The sequence below is a fragment of the Cibotium barometz genome, chromosome 58 (genome assembly GCF_041138505.1).
Source record: "Cibotium barometz isolate CiBa-2024 chromosome 58, ASM4113850v1, whole genome shotgun sequence".
Classification (NCBI taxonomy): Eukaryota; Viridiplantae; Streptophyta; class Polypodiopsida; order Cyatheales; family Cibotiaceae; genus Cibotium; species Cibotium barometz.
In genome coordinates this window covers 9,707,371-9,723,687 of record NC_141103.1, presented here as the reverse complement: position 1 = coordinate 9,723,687, position 16,317 = coordinate 9,707,371, and the positions used below count along the sequence as shown (strand labels likewise).

The following is a 16,317-nucleotide window of genomic DNA, read 5'->3' as shown; positions in this document are numbered from 1 at the left end:
CCACCTCTTAGAGGGGTATCAAATAATATCTAGATATTTGTGTGTGAGTGAGATAAAGTAGTGATGTCACAAGGAAACCTTTGTAACCTATAAAGGTACTCGTACTTTCATTGAAATTAATCAAGCAAGAGTCACTTTACCTCTCTCAAGTCTTGAGCTGTGTTCTCTCTCTAACTCTCTTTTTCTATTACTCCATAGCCATGGCTGCGCTGCCTCTCCCTATGAGCCTCCAGAGCTATGTATTGTGTTCCAACAGATTGGTATCAGAGCCTTCTGAGCAAACCCGCCTATTTTGTTGAATTCCGTACAGCCCTTGTACCTCTTCTGGTCACCATTCCCTGCAGCTACTCACTACTGTGCGCGTTTTTTTCATGGCCGGGCCAATGACCTTCTGTTGTGCGCTACTAGGCCCGTCACCTCACTGCCAACATGGCCTAAAGTGGCTATTAAGGCCTTTTAAGCCTTCAATTAAAGACACCAACTGCAAAAAACCCAATTGCTGACAAAACACACGTCACAAGCCATGAGGATGGAGATTGGCCAAGTCCGAGTCTCATCACGCTTGCTGAGGATAGAGACAGGGAGATATGAGGGCATACAAGAGAAGCATAGGATTTGTCAAATGTTACCAATGGGGAGGTAGAGACATAGGAGCACTATATATGTAGATGCCCAGTATACTATGAGATTCGGGGCTGATATCATTGCCTATTCATGGAGGGATTTGGCCCACTCTCCAGGGTAATGGATTACGAGGATCAACGTTGCCTCGGCTTATTTCTGCTGGAGATGCGTCGCCACGGAGAGAGACTTTTAAGTTTTCAGTGCACAAAGACTAGGACAGGATACATCACAGAGAATCCTCTCACAATTTTTTCCCAGACAACCCCTACGGTGACCAGAAGTCGTATTCGTGAGTAGGAGGAGCCCAAACTCAGGCAAGATGCATCGGGCAACATTTCCCAAGGATGGTTCAGTGAGGGCTGCCCGCAAATTGCAGCTTATACATAGTGATGTATGTGGTCCCATGAGGACATCATCTATTGGAGGTTATCTCTACTTCATTACGTTCATTGATGACCTTTCCACATTCAGTTGGGTCTATGCTATGAAGCAGAAGTGAGAGGTATTTACGTGCTTTAAGCACTTTCAGCTCATGGCTGAAATTGTATCTGGATGTAAGATTCAGACTCTTCATATAGATAGATGGCGCAATACATGTCCAAAGAGTTTAATGCATACTTGTTCGAAAGAGGCATTTAGCATCACTGTACCGTGCCTTATACACAGCAAAATGGTGTTTTTGACAAGAAAAATAGGTCTCTCATGGAGATGGCACGATGTATGGTCAAGGGACAAAATTTGCCTCACAGGCTTTCGATGGAAATTGTTGTGTGTGCAACATATGTGCTTAATTGGTGTCCAACAAAGTCTTTGCAGACCATAACTTCTTACGAGCTTGGCATGATAGGAAGCCATCAGTGGCTCATATGTGTGTCTTTGGATGCTTGGCTTATGCTATTGTGCCTGAGCAACATCGCACGCAGTTTGATTTGATAAGGCAGTGAAATGCATTTCTATGGGCTACAGTCTCTAGAGCAAAGGTGGTTTTTGTGGAGAATTCATCATAGCCCTTGCTTGAGTGCAAAAAACAGCGGATTATGGTTCGCAGAGGTGGTTTTTGTGGAGAATGCATCATAGCCCTTGCTTGAGTGCAAAAAACAGCCACCAACGAACTCTTTGATACTCTTCTTCCTTTGTATGGTACACATTTACCAAGTGTTGGACATTCGGACACTCAGCCCATGGCTGGGAATCAGCCCATACATGCGGGAAATCAGCCCATAACAGCTGAAAATCAGCTGTCGGACATGGTTGATGTTGAGCCCATTGGTCAAGTAGATGTTGATGATGCACTGGTAGAAGAAAGGAGAGCCATGCATGAAGCTAAAGCAGTACATCGTTGGCTGTTGTAAACCTTACAGGACAACCATGTTGAGGCTCCTTTAGCAGGAAGAACGCTTGCTAGCTCTCGCCATGCATCTGAGCACTTTGATGATCATGCTCTCATGAGCACCTTCTGCAATGAAGACGAGCTTGTTTCCTTTGAGGAAGCACAGGAAGATGATCATTGCTATGCAAGACGAGTATGACTCCATACTCAAAAATGACACATGGTATTTGGCAGATTTGCCTTATGGCAAAAAGGCCATTGGTACAAAGTGGGTTTACAAGTTGAAGCGAAAAGCAGATGGTAGCGTTGGCTGTTAAAAGGCAAGGCTTGTTACCAAAGGCTATGCTTAGCAAAAGGGCATTGTTTATGAGGAGAATTTTGCACCCACATCTCATATACCACCATTCGGTCCATCATTGCATTCGTAGCACATCATGATGCATGTACATTAGTGGGAGATTGAAACTGCTTTCTTGAATGGTGACTTGTATGAGGAGATATATGTATCTCAACCTTGTGGTTTTGTACAAAAGGGGCAAGAAAGCAAACTCTGCAGGTTGAAGAAAGCCTTATATGGCCTTAAGCAAGCTCCTGGGGCTTGGTATGACAAGATTCATGCCTTTACAGATTCGGAATAGTCCTATTGAAAGTACTCTCTATGTCAAGAGGACTCAGGATAGTTTCTTGGTCATATTGACATAGAGAGTACTTTCAATAGGACTCTTCCAAAAACCATGTGCAACCAAGTCCTATTGACTCCATGCCTTTACAGATTCGGATTGGGCTAGATGCTACGACACTAGGGTGTCCACTAGTGGCTTTTGCTTATGTCTTGGTGATTCATGTATATCATGGCTTAGCAAGAACCAAAAAACAGTGGCCACTTCGAGCTCTGAAGCCGAGTATAGGACAACAGTTGAGTGTATTTGGCTCACATACCTTATTGCTGATTTGGGCTTTGGACAACCATCCTCCACTACTATTTTCACTGACAGTCAGAGCGCATTGGCACTTGTGAGGAACCCAACGTTTTCATGCTCGCACTAAGCACATTGAGGTGCATTATTAGTATGTCACGAAAAGACTCTCTGCAAATCAACTTGGTATATGTACCTAGACATTGATAACCTGGCGCATTTGTTCATGAAGGCGCTTCCTTGTGAAAAGTTCGAAGCTTTTTGCAAAGCTTTGGGCTTACTACCTTTTGGGGATTGATCCGCCATCTCCCTATACATGTTCACATCATCACTCCAGGGGGGTTTGGAGACATCTATGTCATGGCAGTGATGGGTGAACTCCAGTAGGACTAGCTTGAGTACTTTTTACCCTCCATGAGGGGTTTTTTCCCCCATACACTCTAGGTGTGAACCCACCCTTATTTCATTATAGGGTTCATCTTATATTGTACTTTAGGCACTTGTCACGTAATCTACAACATTTCTTTGTGACTCTACTTCTTTGTGTGTGTGTGTGTGTGTGTGTGAATTTATGTGCTTGGTTGTTGCAGCATCTCCCCAACACAGCTCACCACCATTCTCCACACATCTACCATCACTTCTTTCATCTGCACACAACGGTCTACCACCAAGCTACCTTGCGGTTCCATGCCCCATAATTGTTGGTATGATGATGAATGCCGAGCCACATGCTTCAGTCTTAAGCATGAGGTACCGATTGGGCAAATCATGAAGCACAAAGCGCAACAGATTTCTCAACACCTCAACCAATGCAATAAACAGGAGTTCTACAATCGAAAAGAGGATGAATTATACCAACTCTCCTTAGGACCTATTTGCAAAGAGGCTTGGAGGGAACTCTGAGAACATCGCCCCCCCACACCTATCACTTGCCCGGACACATGGCACTCCTATGCACAATCCCTTTATCATATCCCCCATCAGCCACCTCTGCCCCCACCACCAAGTCCCCGCCCCACCACGTCCACCTAATTCACAAACGACCTGGTCCTTGAGGCCATCGGTAGACCACGTAATGGACAGGCCCAGGATTAAGTGGGATTCACTGCTGCTTAGTACATCTCACATGCTGATGATACCCTCATGCCCCTACTAGCCTACATGTTCAATAGAGCCCTTTGTGACAGATTTCCACCCTCTTGATCCACTAACACCCCCATCCTCCAAGCCGGAAATCTATTTGATCCTAATAATTACACGACGATCATGATTGGCCACATATTGGTCAAACTCTATGAATCGGTGCTAGAAGCGGAGCTCAATTCATTTGTAAATGCCAAAGAGAGGGGGATGCAGAGACTCAGGACAAGTAGGCTTTTGGAGGGCTTACTCTACCCTTGCCACATTTTCACCCTCCATGCCATCATGGAGGAGGGCAGAGCACGACATGAAAGGATTTACTACAAAGCTTTTGGTACTGTACCCGAAGCCCACCTCCTACATCGCCTATACAGGACTCACGAGATAGAAATCCTATCTGACATGGTTTGGAGCATCATTGCCCTCTATAATTCCATCACAGGATGACTGAGAGTCCCAAGAGGTGCATTGTAGGAGATTTCCAGCATTATTGGGGTGAAACAGGGCTGCCCTCTATCACCTACTCTTTTTCGCCTCTACATAGATGAGATCTCAAGCTTCATTGATAGATTAGGCGGGGCTGGTCCCACACTGGCAGGCATATTGATCCCCCTACTAATTTGTGCAGATGAAATTGTCCTCCTTTCAAATTCATGCAAGGGACTTCAGACTCCAGAGACGTTTGGACACCTTACAAGATTTTTGGCACTCAACAAGACCTCCTTGTTAACCTTGGAAAAACCAATGTAACGGTCTTCAATAGCCCTCGCCGCCCCACACACCCCCCCCTCTCTCGTGTTGTATGCCGTGGCCCCATTGAGAGCCCCAGTCCGGGACATGTCAAGCACGATCTACGTAGGTCATTCTCCCAACCTCCTTAGGTGTCATGGTTAGTCCCTTAACCCACTTGGAGAACAAGCATGTAGAAGGTATCTGAGGCTAGGCATGCATAAGTCAGTCCATAGAAGCATACAAAAGCATGTAAAGAGCATCAAGGGCATGGCCCAGCCCATAAGGCATTCCATGCATGGCCTTTTGCCTTGTGTTGGTGCATGGCATCATAGACACCTCATAATCCCACTCGGCAATGAAATTCCAGCATATATAATAGTCCGCCAGCATTTAATGCTAGCAACTGACATTTAATGCTCATTTTTCACAACTCATGGACTGCTGATGACCTGGCCAACAGCAGCATTCTAGCACCGACCAGCAGTAAAATCACCTATATAAGTAGCCCTTAGTTCATTGCATAAATCGTCAATCATTCATCAAGTATTCAGCAAAGCAATTCAAGAATATGTGTGCTTTAGTTCCCTCTGGTTCTTGGAGCATACAAACAGCCTCAAGCACTCCATGCTTCAGTCCAAGGCAGCATAGAAGATCCTCTCATCTTCAGCCAGCATATGTGCATATCCTCAGTAGTTCTAGATTTGCATAAGTGGCTTCATAGAGTCTTCTACACTGCTATTGTTTCAACATACGGTTCAGCTTGCGTTTGGATTCCTCGTCCTTGTGTCTGGCAGTCCACAATCATCATTCTCATCATTGTACAAAGTTCTCCAAAGTAATACAAGCAAAAACTCATGCTTGCGAAGGGGGGGGGGGGGGGGGGGGGAGGGGGTTCAGTGGGTAATTGGCACCCTATCTGGTGTTGACTCTCATCTTCTCTCTCAACTCTTCTCTCTTAAAGTAAAGCGGAATGCATACTCACAGGTTTAAAGAAGGCTTTGTTGCGTGTTATGACCGTTAACCTATTGCATGCTACATTGGTATCAGAGGTGGAGGTTGTGACCCAACTTAGCTACCCAAAATTGAGAGCATCCCATGGATGGTAAAACTCTGGTCAAGAAAAACCACCTAGGCCTCCACAATGTTAGGAGAGACTTCTTTAGAAAGCTACAAAGAAGACATGGAAGGAGATACCAACAAAGAAGATACCATCAAAGAAATGCTTTTGCACTTCAGTGACGACTTCGTCAAAGCAATTTTGGAGAAAAACAAATTGCTCAGTCTCCAAATTGAGGCTAAAGAAGAAGAAGCAAAAAAAGCCAAAGAAAAAGAAAAAGAAAAGCGAAGGAAGCAGTCAAAGATGAAAAGCCAAAAGAACTTTCAAAGCTTGAAAGATTGTTCCCCATCATGGAGCAACAAAGACAAAAAGAAGAAGCCAAAAGGGCTGAAGAACGAAGGGCCAAAGAAGCCCGATATGATGATGAATAAAGGGACGAGAATGCCAAACATAGGGCTGATGAAGACCATCGACGGACATACCAAGCAACCCGAGAACACCAAGAAAGACTGAATGAGATGCTAAACAACTCCAACACCAACAGTTGATAACATCTATGTAGGCAAACATGTTGTCAATTCTCCCCATAGTGGCACAACAAGGCCCGAGTTCCTCTAGGGTCCCAACCACCACTGTCATACCAACTCAACCAAATTTTAGTAAGTATGATGGTAAGTGTGATCATGCCGTAGTTACACAGTTTATTCATCAATTTGTCGCATATTTTTCCTTGCCTAGGCTTCCTCAAGACAAAGTTCACCTGGCAGCACCTCAACTCTCCGGCGAAGCAATTACTTGGTGGTCCAGTCTACATGAAGAACCGACCACAAGGGCTCCTTAGAATGTATGGGACACCTTCGTGTCTGACCTCAAAATATGGTTTCTTCCTTCCCAATACATGACCAACCTTGAGGATGAGTTCTACAGACTCTCCCAAAATGGGTCTCCAGTACTGACATAATCTAATAGAGTAATCTGATTAGCGCAGCAGTTGAGGATATCCAAGGAGGATAAATTGAAATAGTTCATTAGGGGGTTGGATACGAACATTAGGTTCACCGTGCGTAATTTTGAGCCACAGCCATATGATAGGGCTCTCACTCTTGCTCATAATCAAGACAAACAGCCTCAGCACTCCATGCTTCAGTCCAAGGCAGCATAGAAGATCCTCTCATCTTCAACCAGCATATGTGCATATCCTCAGTAGTTCTAGATTTGCATAAGTGGCTTCATAGAGTCTACACTGCTATTGTTTCAACATACGGTTCAGCTTGCGTTCGGATTCCTCGTCCTTGTGTCTGGCAGTCCACAATCATCATTCTCATCATTGTATAAAGTTCTCCAAAATAATACAAGCAAAAACCCATGCTTGCAAGGGGGGGGGGGGGGGTCAGTGGGTAATTGGCACCCAATTTGGTGTTGACTCTCATCTTCTCTCTTAAAGTAAAGTGGAATGCATACTCATAGGTTTAAAGAAGGCTTTGTTGCGTGTTATGACCGTTAACTTATTGCATGCTACATTGCTCTCACTCTCGCTCATAATCAAGACATGATGCTGAACGGAGGTAGTCCCAACCCGATCGACCACCCAATAGTCATCATCCCAATCGGGGAAGGAGACTCATAATAGCAAGGATACAAAGAAACATTCCCAAAGCACTTCAAGAGGCAAGAAAGATGGGGAATTCAAGCCTAAGAAGACACTTAAGGAGAAGGCCAAGGAGGGCATTACTGGTGGATCTCCTACCAGACAAGCAAAAACGGTACAAGGGGAAGAATCAATGTTTCTTCTGCCACACCATGAGGCATGGTAAGAAAGATTGTACGAAGTGGCACACTGCACAAGCCTCCAAGACCTCTGCCTCCATAGTAGCCACCACTACAGCTTCATCCACAACTCCGACATCGGCCACTAATGCCGTCCCAACTCTTACCCGCCTTAAACTCAGTACCAACCATGATATTTGATGATAAGCAAGAGGGTGAGGTTGAGGGACAAAAGAAAGCCCTCATTCATGCTTATGACACAGCGAAGGGACAACAGTTCATTGTCCTCTTCGATATGGGCACCTTTGAGGATGCCATTTCTCCTCAGTGTGTACCCCATCAACTAGACGTAGACGGGTTCTCACTTGGTCTTCACACTCACAACTCCCACAAGCAAGGTTGATGTGTACGTACTGTACGTAATGTACGGTACGTATTTGTACGTTGTTCCGTACAGATAAAATTTTTGTGTACGTAAAAATACGTACCATTGTAAAAAATATCAATCTATATGGCATTTCATATCAAAGTAAACATAAAAAGATCCAAATACATTTTAAATTGTGAGAGAGACCTATAAGACAATCTAATAAGGTCTTTGCTAATACGCATTTGATTAGTAATCACAAAACCCTTGCCGCATGTTGTAAAACTTGTTACTTCAAAAATCAAACATCAGATACCAAAACCATTTTTCAATCAGATGACAGAGATCAATCTTTAATCACCAATCACCACTCTTAGAAGTTAGCTCTATATAAACTGATGAATCAGTGTTCACAGTGCACACAACAAAAGTCTCGACTCTCATCCATGTCAAAAGGCTGCAAATGCATCAAGATTCAAAACAAACTGAATACAATGCACATACTACATAGCAAGCTGCAACACTACATCATAGAAATGTCCTCAAAAGGCCCATAAGGGCTAGTCCAGAGTCTAGACTCCACAATGAAACATGATCTAAGAGTCAAAACTCCTCATCAGATGATGATGATGACGATGCACCAGAAGAGAGCAAGTCCCCATCTGTCAAGACATTGCCCTCGTCGTCATACTCAGGCTCTGCCATCATGGGCACATGTGATGATGTGAAAGATGTATCATGAGATCCATGTGCTACATCATCATCTCCTGGCTCACTCTGAGTATGAATGAGAGTGACAGCCTCATTCGCCCGAGTCCGCTGCGTACGAACAGGCAGCTTCCCCCGACGAATGCTCCTCCGTCTAGCGCTCTCTGAATCTGCAGCCTCCTCACGCACAGGTATCGCCAAAGCCCGTGCGCGTGACCTTGTGACACGACGATCGATGCTCTCCAACTCTCTATGAAGGAGTCGTATAATATCTGCTTGCTCGTCTCTGACACGCTGCTCCACGTCGCCCTCAGTAGAGGTTGGCACCATCTTCACATGGGTCGGATCTGCCTGTGGAAAAGCAAAATCCGACAAGTCAGAACCACAAGAAATGACTTATATTGAAATGTGTCAAAAGACGTACGACAGTTAAAACTTAAATATACCTGCTTGGGTGCCCCCAAAGCATGATAATCTCGCACGAGCTTCATGTTAGCTCGGCAATACACTAATCGCTCCAGCTGAGCGGTACTAAGTCGATTGCGGATCTTCGTGTGAACCAAGGAGTAGGCACTCCAATTGCGCTCACAAGCACCAGCAGAACAATCCTACGATCACGAATCACGATACGATTTCGGAGTCAAGACTCAAAACCCTTAATGAATCAAACTTGAAACTTTAAAGATGGATGCAATTGTGAAAGAGTCAAGAGTACCTGCGAGAGGATTCGGAGAGCAAGATGAGTCAGCTTTGGAAGACCTTGTCTTCCATAGCTCTGCCACCACGTGAGAGGAAATTTCGTCGCCTCCTCTCTCAAAACCACCGCTCTAGCAAAGGATGGTCCTAGATTGTTCATAAAACTCACCATCTCTGCATCAACCTCAAGTTGCTCATCCTCGTCGTACATTATGTTGATGTACTGGTCTTTCTGCGTGAGCAGAGTGCTCTCACTAAACAGCTCTGGCTTCTTGTAGAAGGGATGAAGCAATGCAGCCATCCCATGAATGGGACGGCTCATAAATGTCCATCGCCGCTCTACAATAGCCAGGATGTCACCACGGCTACAAATTGACAAGCCAACATTCCAACAGTCATTATATAATATAACTTTAAACATATTGTTCATTGTTGCAATGTGCATATTATTTAATATTAATATAATCAACCAAGAACAATATCCAAGTGTACACTCACTGAGACTCCGTCAATGTCGTACAGGTGGCAATATGGCGCTTCATCTCCATGAAGAGATGATAGACCAGTCCAAGAGTAGAGCCCTCCATATCTGTGATTCGGAGGAGGACATGGATAGGCTGCAATGCCACTGTCAAGCTCTGTACCTCTGTCCAAAAGGCCTCGTCAAGCACTTTCCGCTGAATGTATCTAGTGGCCTCTGTCTGTGCATGGTGCATAAACCTCCATTTCGGGTCCACCACAGTCTGTAGTAGTGGGTCCCGCAATCTAAAAAGCCTCTGCAAGACCAAGAACATATAAGAAAACCTGGTCTTCGAGGGTCGCACCATATCAAGTGCACTATGGCTCCTGAAGATGGCCAAAGCCTGATGTTTTTTTCGGAAAAATGTAGTAATCTTCATGGCATCTGCAACATTAGGTTGCACCCATGGCAACTTTCCAATATCCTCCATCAGCAGGTCCAAGCAATGTGCAGCACAAGGAGTCCAAGCAATGCGAGGAAACTCTGCCTCGACCAATTCACCCATACGCTTGCAATTTGAAGCATTGTCTGTCACCACTTGGACCACATTCTCTGGCCCAACATCCAAAATTGCCTGTCTGATGTGGTGATAAATAAACTCAGCACTGATGGATTCTCCTGCCTTTCCTGCATCCACAGCCCGCAAGAAGTATGTGCCAAGACATGAGGACACCAAAATATTGATAATGTGTCGTCTACGCATATCACTCCAGCCATCAGATATGATGGTGCACCCAAAAGACTGCCATCCTGCCTTGACAGGTACCAATGCCTTGTCTATCAAGGCTTTCTGCTCTTCAAGCATCGTGGTACGCATTTTGTTATACTCCACCCCGGACCACGAGTCTGTGTGGCCAACCTCTGCTATGGCCCTCACCATTCTCTTCCATTGATCAGTCCTCAGTACATTGAAGGAGATGTTGCACTCCACAAGAGTGCTTGCAATCTCCATCTCAGCCACTTTTTGTCTCTCTTTCACCCACGAAAGAGATGACACACGTGAAGGCAAAGTACTCTGTCTCAGCACATGTGCATCATCATCCTCATCACCCTCCTGCATGACACGGGCCCTCTTTCTGCCCCCTGTAGACTGGCTATCCTGTGTGGAAGAATCACCCATCTCCCCCACAAGCGCATCATGAAGTGCATCTTGAGTGTGCTGGCTGCCCCTTACCTTCTTTGAACCCTTTGCTGTTGATGAATTCTCAGCAATGAGCTTGTCTCTGATATCCTGCGGCACCTGCTTGCACCCACCACAATTGCCGGTGGTGCCAATACCTGTCAAGTGTATCACGACACGAGAAATTGTGCTCGTGAGCTCGAAGTTGCAATACTTGCACTGCCATCTACGCGTGCCAGAACCAGCTTGGGTCGGCGTATTAATAACACGGATGACATTCGTGTGCTCCTGCCAGTAGGGGTTGCATGGCTTCGGCATATTGGATCCTGGAAGCTCTGTGACACAAACAAAGAGAGAGAGAGAGCTTAGAGCAGAGTACATACTCCAAAGGAAGAAAGAGAGAGAGAGAGAGAGAGGGAGAGCGTAGAGCATACTCCAAAGGAGGAAAGAGAGAGAGAGAGAGAGAGAGAGAGAGAGAGAGAGGGAGAGGGACCCCGGACTCGGGAGGGAGTGAGAGAGAGACGAGATTAATCATGTAGACAGTAGTACATTGGCAGAGAGAGAGAGAGAGAGAGAGAGAGAGAGAGAGAGAGTACAGTACGAGATGAATCATGAGGGACCAAGGCCATGAGCGAGAGAGCGTGTGACTTACCTGTGCACAGTGTGCAGAGACGGAGCGAAACAGAGCGCTGGCGGCTGGGCGAAACAGGCGAAAATCCAAAACAAGGCCAAAATCGCACGGCGAAAGGTCCAAAAGGGGTTTTTTTAAAAAAATAAACGTACGGATGGATCCGTACGCGTACGGATCCGTACAGTACGTTCCGTACGGTACGGATCGATCCGTACGTACGTACGGATGCAACCTTGCCCACAAGACTCAGCAGTTTGAATAAAAGGCCAAATTTCAGCAAGACTTCATTGTCTCACCTCTTTTGAGGTGTGATATGATTCTCGGCATTCAGTGGTTTAGGGAGTATGCACCCATTCGAGGCACAACAATTTCACAATTGCTGATGGTGTTCTTGAGCTTATCTCGATTCGTGAGGATAGAAGCATTCCCAACATTCCACTCATCTCCCATATCCAGGCCCAAAGAGCCATCAAAAAAGGAACCAAAAGTGCTTTAATTTATGTCCGTGGCCAGTGGTCTGTTGTTCAACCAGCAACCCCTTTGAAGCAAAGGATGGCTGATCTCCTTGCACTATCAAGATATTATGCTAACAGATGATCTCCCGCCTCACCTCCCGCCCAATCATCTTGAGGATCATCGCACCGTGAGTTGGTCCGCCGGACAGAACCGGCCAGTAAATTTCCCTATCGCCTTTTTAAGGCATTGGAGGGGCAAACTGGAGTAGCAACTTTCCCAATTACTCCGAGCTCGATTTATCCTCATCCCTCTCTTTATTGCACTATTTTATTTGTGCAAAAGAAAGATAAGGTCTGCACGATTATGCATGGACTATAGGGCACTCAATAAGCTCACAGTCAAAAACAGGTTCCCAATGCCCAAGCTTGAGCATATCCTTGAGCAACTCAATAGTGCTAAGTTCCGAAGACAGATCTCAAAAGTGGCTATCATCAGGTTCGGATCTTTGCAACTAACATTCCAAAATAGCCTTTAGGACTGAACATGGCCACTACGAGTTTGTTGTGATGCCCAATAGGTGAAGGTTTCTAATACGAAGCAAGCAAGGTTGCTATAGCCTAGGTGTTGAGATATCGAGCTCATCTAGTGAGGCGGTGGACACTGATGACCCGCCTGGGGGATAGGCCCCACACTTACACCACTGGCATGGTTGGTGAGATCATGGGTGATATGCGGCCAGTGGGATGACAGGCTGTGTGACAGCCATTCTAGAGACTGGCATAGTTATAGTGCCAGCTCATTTAGTTGGGTTCACACTATAGAGAACCCTAGTATATATTTGGTTGAACCCTAGTATGTATTTGGTTGAGTACCTTTTCATATAGTGTGTACTCTTATCTTTGTATATGGTGTGTTGAGTGTTGTGTGAAGAAGAATAAGATTTTCAGCCTCTCACCTTGTGTGTTCTCTTTTAGGGTTTTGTGAGTGTGTGTGTGCTTGGCTCAAGCTCTCTTCTCCCCTGCATCTTTTCATGGTATCAGAGCCTGGTTCATGCTAAGGGCTGAGCTGCAAGCAAGAGAAGCACAGGAAGCGGTACGAGGGTAAGAGCTTCATCTACTCTTCCCTATTTGTGTTGGCGACTACACCCTTGTCAGGAGCTCTACGGGAGGCACCGGCAAACGATCTCTGATTGAGGAGCTTTCTTCGCGAGAATAAAGCTATAGGGCAACTATTTTGTCCTATCGAACAAAATTTTTAGGACCGAAAACGCGTTTCGGGCGCGTTACGACCTCCGTTTTCGGAAAGCAGGCGATTTCGAGCACTGCGAGTAAGTCATCGATTCTATGCAGAACTTTGTTTTAAGAACTGCAGGAAGACAGATTGGTTATGCAAACATTGTGTGTGCTGCAAGGAGGTCAAACAGTTGCCATTGGGTGTATGTATACACATTGAGGTCACTGGTTGTGACATTTGAGTGTAGTACAGTACCGCTGCAGAAAATACAGCAGTTTGTGCAGGACAAACCAGAGTGCTGTTTCTGGTAAATTTGTGTGTCTGGCAAGATGTCAAATGATGGCATAAACCAGATTGTTGTTGAGAAGCTTGACAAGAACAACTTCCATGCTTGGAGGTTCAGGTTGACAAGTTTCCTGATGGGAAAGGGTTACTGGGACTACATAGAAGGTTAGCATTAAGAGGCACCGGAGATACCGGAGATCAATCCGACTGCTGCAGATGTGAAAGAGTTCAAGGATTGCAACCAAGGAGCCAGAAAAGTTATGTATTGGCTCTCTATCAGTATACAGGACACCATGATTGGGCACATACAGGATGCTAAGTCCCCAAGGAGGCGTGGGACACCTTGGTAAAACTCTATGAAACGAATACCAAGGCACGAAAGATACAGTTGAAGAATGAACTTCATACTGTGGAGAAAATCAAGGGTATTGTGGAATCCCTTGCATCTATTGGTGTTTCAATAGATGATGATGATAAGGTGGAAGTCTGTCTACGTGGTCTCAGGCCACAATACAAGGCGTTCAAGACGTCTATTCAAACTCGAGAAAACATTCCCAATTTCACAGATTTGGTGTCTATGTTGATTATATAAGAGAAGAGCTTGGGTGAAGATCAACAGCCTTCACAAAACAAAAACAGTTCAGAGCAACAGGCCTTCTACACAAGTTCAGGAAGAGAACGACGTAGAGGAGGCCGTGGACGCGGCCAAGGAGGTGGCCGAAAAGGTAATCAAAATTATGGCCAACAGCAGCAACAACAACAGTCCCAGAATTCACAACAACAACAACACGCAGGTGGAAGAGGCCAATTCAGAGACAAGGGGAGTCAAAGAGGTCGTGGAAATTGGCAAAGGCAGTATAATGATACACGTGGATGCTTTTATTGTGGTAAGCTTGGACATGTGCAGACAGATTGTTATAAGAAGCAGGCTGACATGCAAAATGGAAAATTGCAGCAAAACAACTATGGATCCTCGAGCAGATACAATGAGGATAATGAGAGGTTGTTTGTTATGCAGCATGTCGTTAATGCCATGTCTGAAAATGATGAAGCAGCACATAAAGATGATGTATCCAGAATGCAAGTCAGCAATCACAGTCTTTGAGTGGACCAGGAGAGTCCTCATCTAGTGGTTCAGTTAATAGACCATGGAGTGGCAGGCTGCGTCATAATACCAGTCCTGCAAATGTGATTAGTACATCACATAAAGGCAAAGAGAAAGTGGTTGAGCCCCTTAGTATGCCTGACATTTCTGCAGGGCATTCTCATGTTGATGGAGAGTCTAGTGGCTCAGAGATGAGCCTTAATGAGGATCTTGGGATACCAGCTATAAGAACACCTGGTGTAAAGAAGGCTATGGAAGCCATGAATGCAAAGCTGCGAAGATCTAGGAGAGTGAAGAATCCTGTGCAGAGATTTACCTATGATGGTTATGTGACACATCACTATGCATACATGGCAAAAGTTGTACAGGTTGTAGAGCCCACATGCATTGATGAGGCTGTTGGAAATGTGTGTTGGGAGAAGGCTATGGATGAGGAGATGGATGCACTATATGGAAATGAGACTTGGGATTTAGTGCAATTGCCTGAAGACAAGAAAGCCATTGGATGCAAGTGGGTGTACAAAGTAAAACATAACAGTGATGGAAGCATAATCAGGTACAAGGCTAGATTGATAGCCAAAGGATATGCGCAGACATATGGCATTGATTATGAGGAAACTTTCAACCCAGTTGCCAAGATGGCAACAGTGAGAGTTGTGATAGCAGTGGCTGCGTCAATGCAATGGTCTTTACATCAAATGGATGTAAAGAATGCATTCTTGCATGGGGATTTGCAGGGAGAGGTGTATATGTTGCAGCCACCTGGTTATGAGGATGTGAGTCACCCTTAGGATATTTGCAGGTTGAAGAAAGCCTTGTATGGCTTAAAACAAGCACCAAGAGCATGGTCTGACAAGATTTCTGAATATCTTGTCACTATTGGCTTTCATGTAGCCAATGCAGATTTCTCGCTGTATGTGAGACACAGTGATAGAGGGGTTGTGCTTGTTGTCATCTATGTAGATGACCTAATCATTACGGGGGACCATGATGCAGAGATCTTTGATGTAAAGATCTTGCTTAGACAGAAGTTTGAGATGAAGGATCTGGAGGAGCTCAGATATTTCTTGGGCATTGAGGTGATTAGGTCACCACATGGTATTGGATTACTGCAGAGACAGTATGGCTTCGACATGTTGTCCAAGTATGGTATGGCATGCTGTAAGCCTATCTCAGTGCCATTGGATCAGAATGGCAAGTTGAGTACAGATTCAGGAGAGATTTTGGAGGATCCTACTGTGTATAGGCGCATAGTAGGAAGCTTGATCTACATGACGATCACCAGGCCAGATTTGAGCTATGCTGTTGGGTTGGTGAGTCAGTTTATGCAGGCTCCTTGGAAGCCGCATTTGGATGCATTGAGACGCATACTGAGGTATGTGAGGTCTACTTTGCATTGTGGACTATTTTATGAAACTGGGACAGAGATATGTGTACATGGGTACACAGATGCTAATTGGGCTAGTAGTATCTTAGATAGAAGATCTACTAGTGGCTTCATGTTCTCACTGGGGAGTGCTGCTGTGACTTGGAGCAGCAAGAAGCAGCCTACGGTTGCTCTATCCAGTACAGAGGCCGAGTACAGAGGTGCTGCTATGGCAGCATGTGAGGTAGCTTGGTTGAGAAAGC

The 16,317-nt window shown here is 45.3% G+C and overlaps 2 protein-coding genes across 5 annotated transcripts in view; both read right to left on the bottom strand.

Annotated features, from left to right (window-relative positions):
- Positions 1-16,317, bottom strand: part of LOC147605877 (prolyl 4-hydroxylase 1) — a 154,932-nt gene that overhangs the window by 23,158 nt on the left and 115,457 nt on the right. The gene's annotated exons all lie outside the window — the stretch shown is intronic.
- LOC147605879 (uncharacterized) lies at positions 8,382-11,530 on the bottom strand. Its single transcript, XM_086792654.1, has 4 exons — positions 9,837-11,530; positions 9,358-9,703; positions 9,089-9,250; positions 8,382-8,993 (listed from the first exon to the last, which is right to left on the bottom strand). Exons 1-4 carry the CDS (start codon positions 11,408-11,410, stop codon positions 8,538-8,540), a joined length of 2,538 nt encoding a protein of 845 aa, XP_086648780.1. The 5' UTR covers positions 11,411-11,530; the 3' UTR covers positions 8,382-8,537.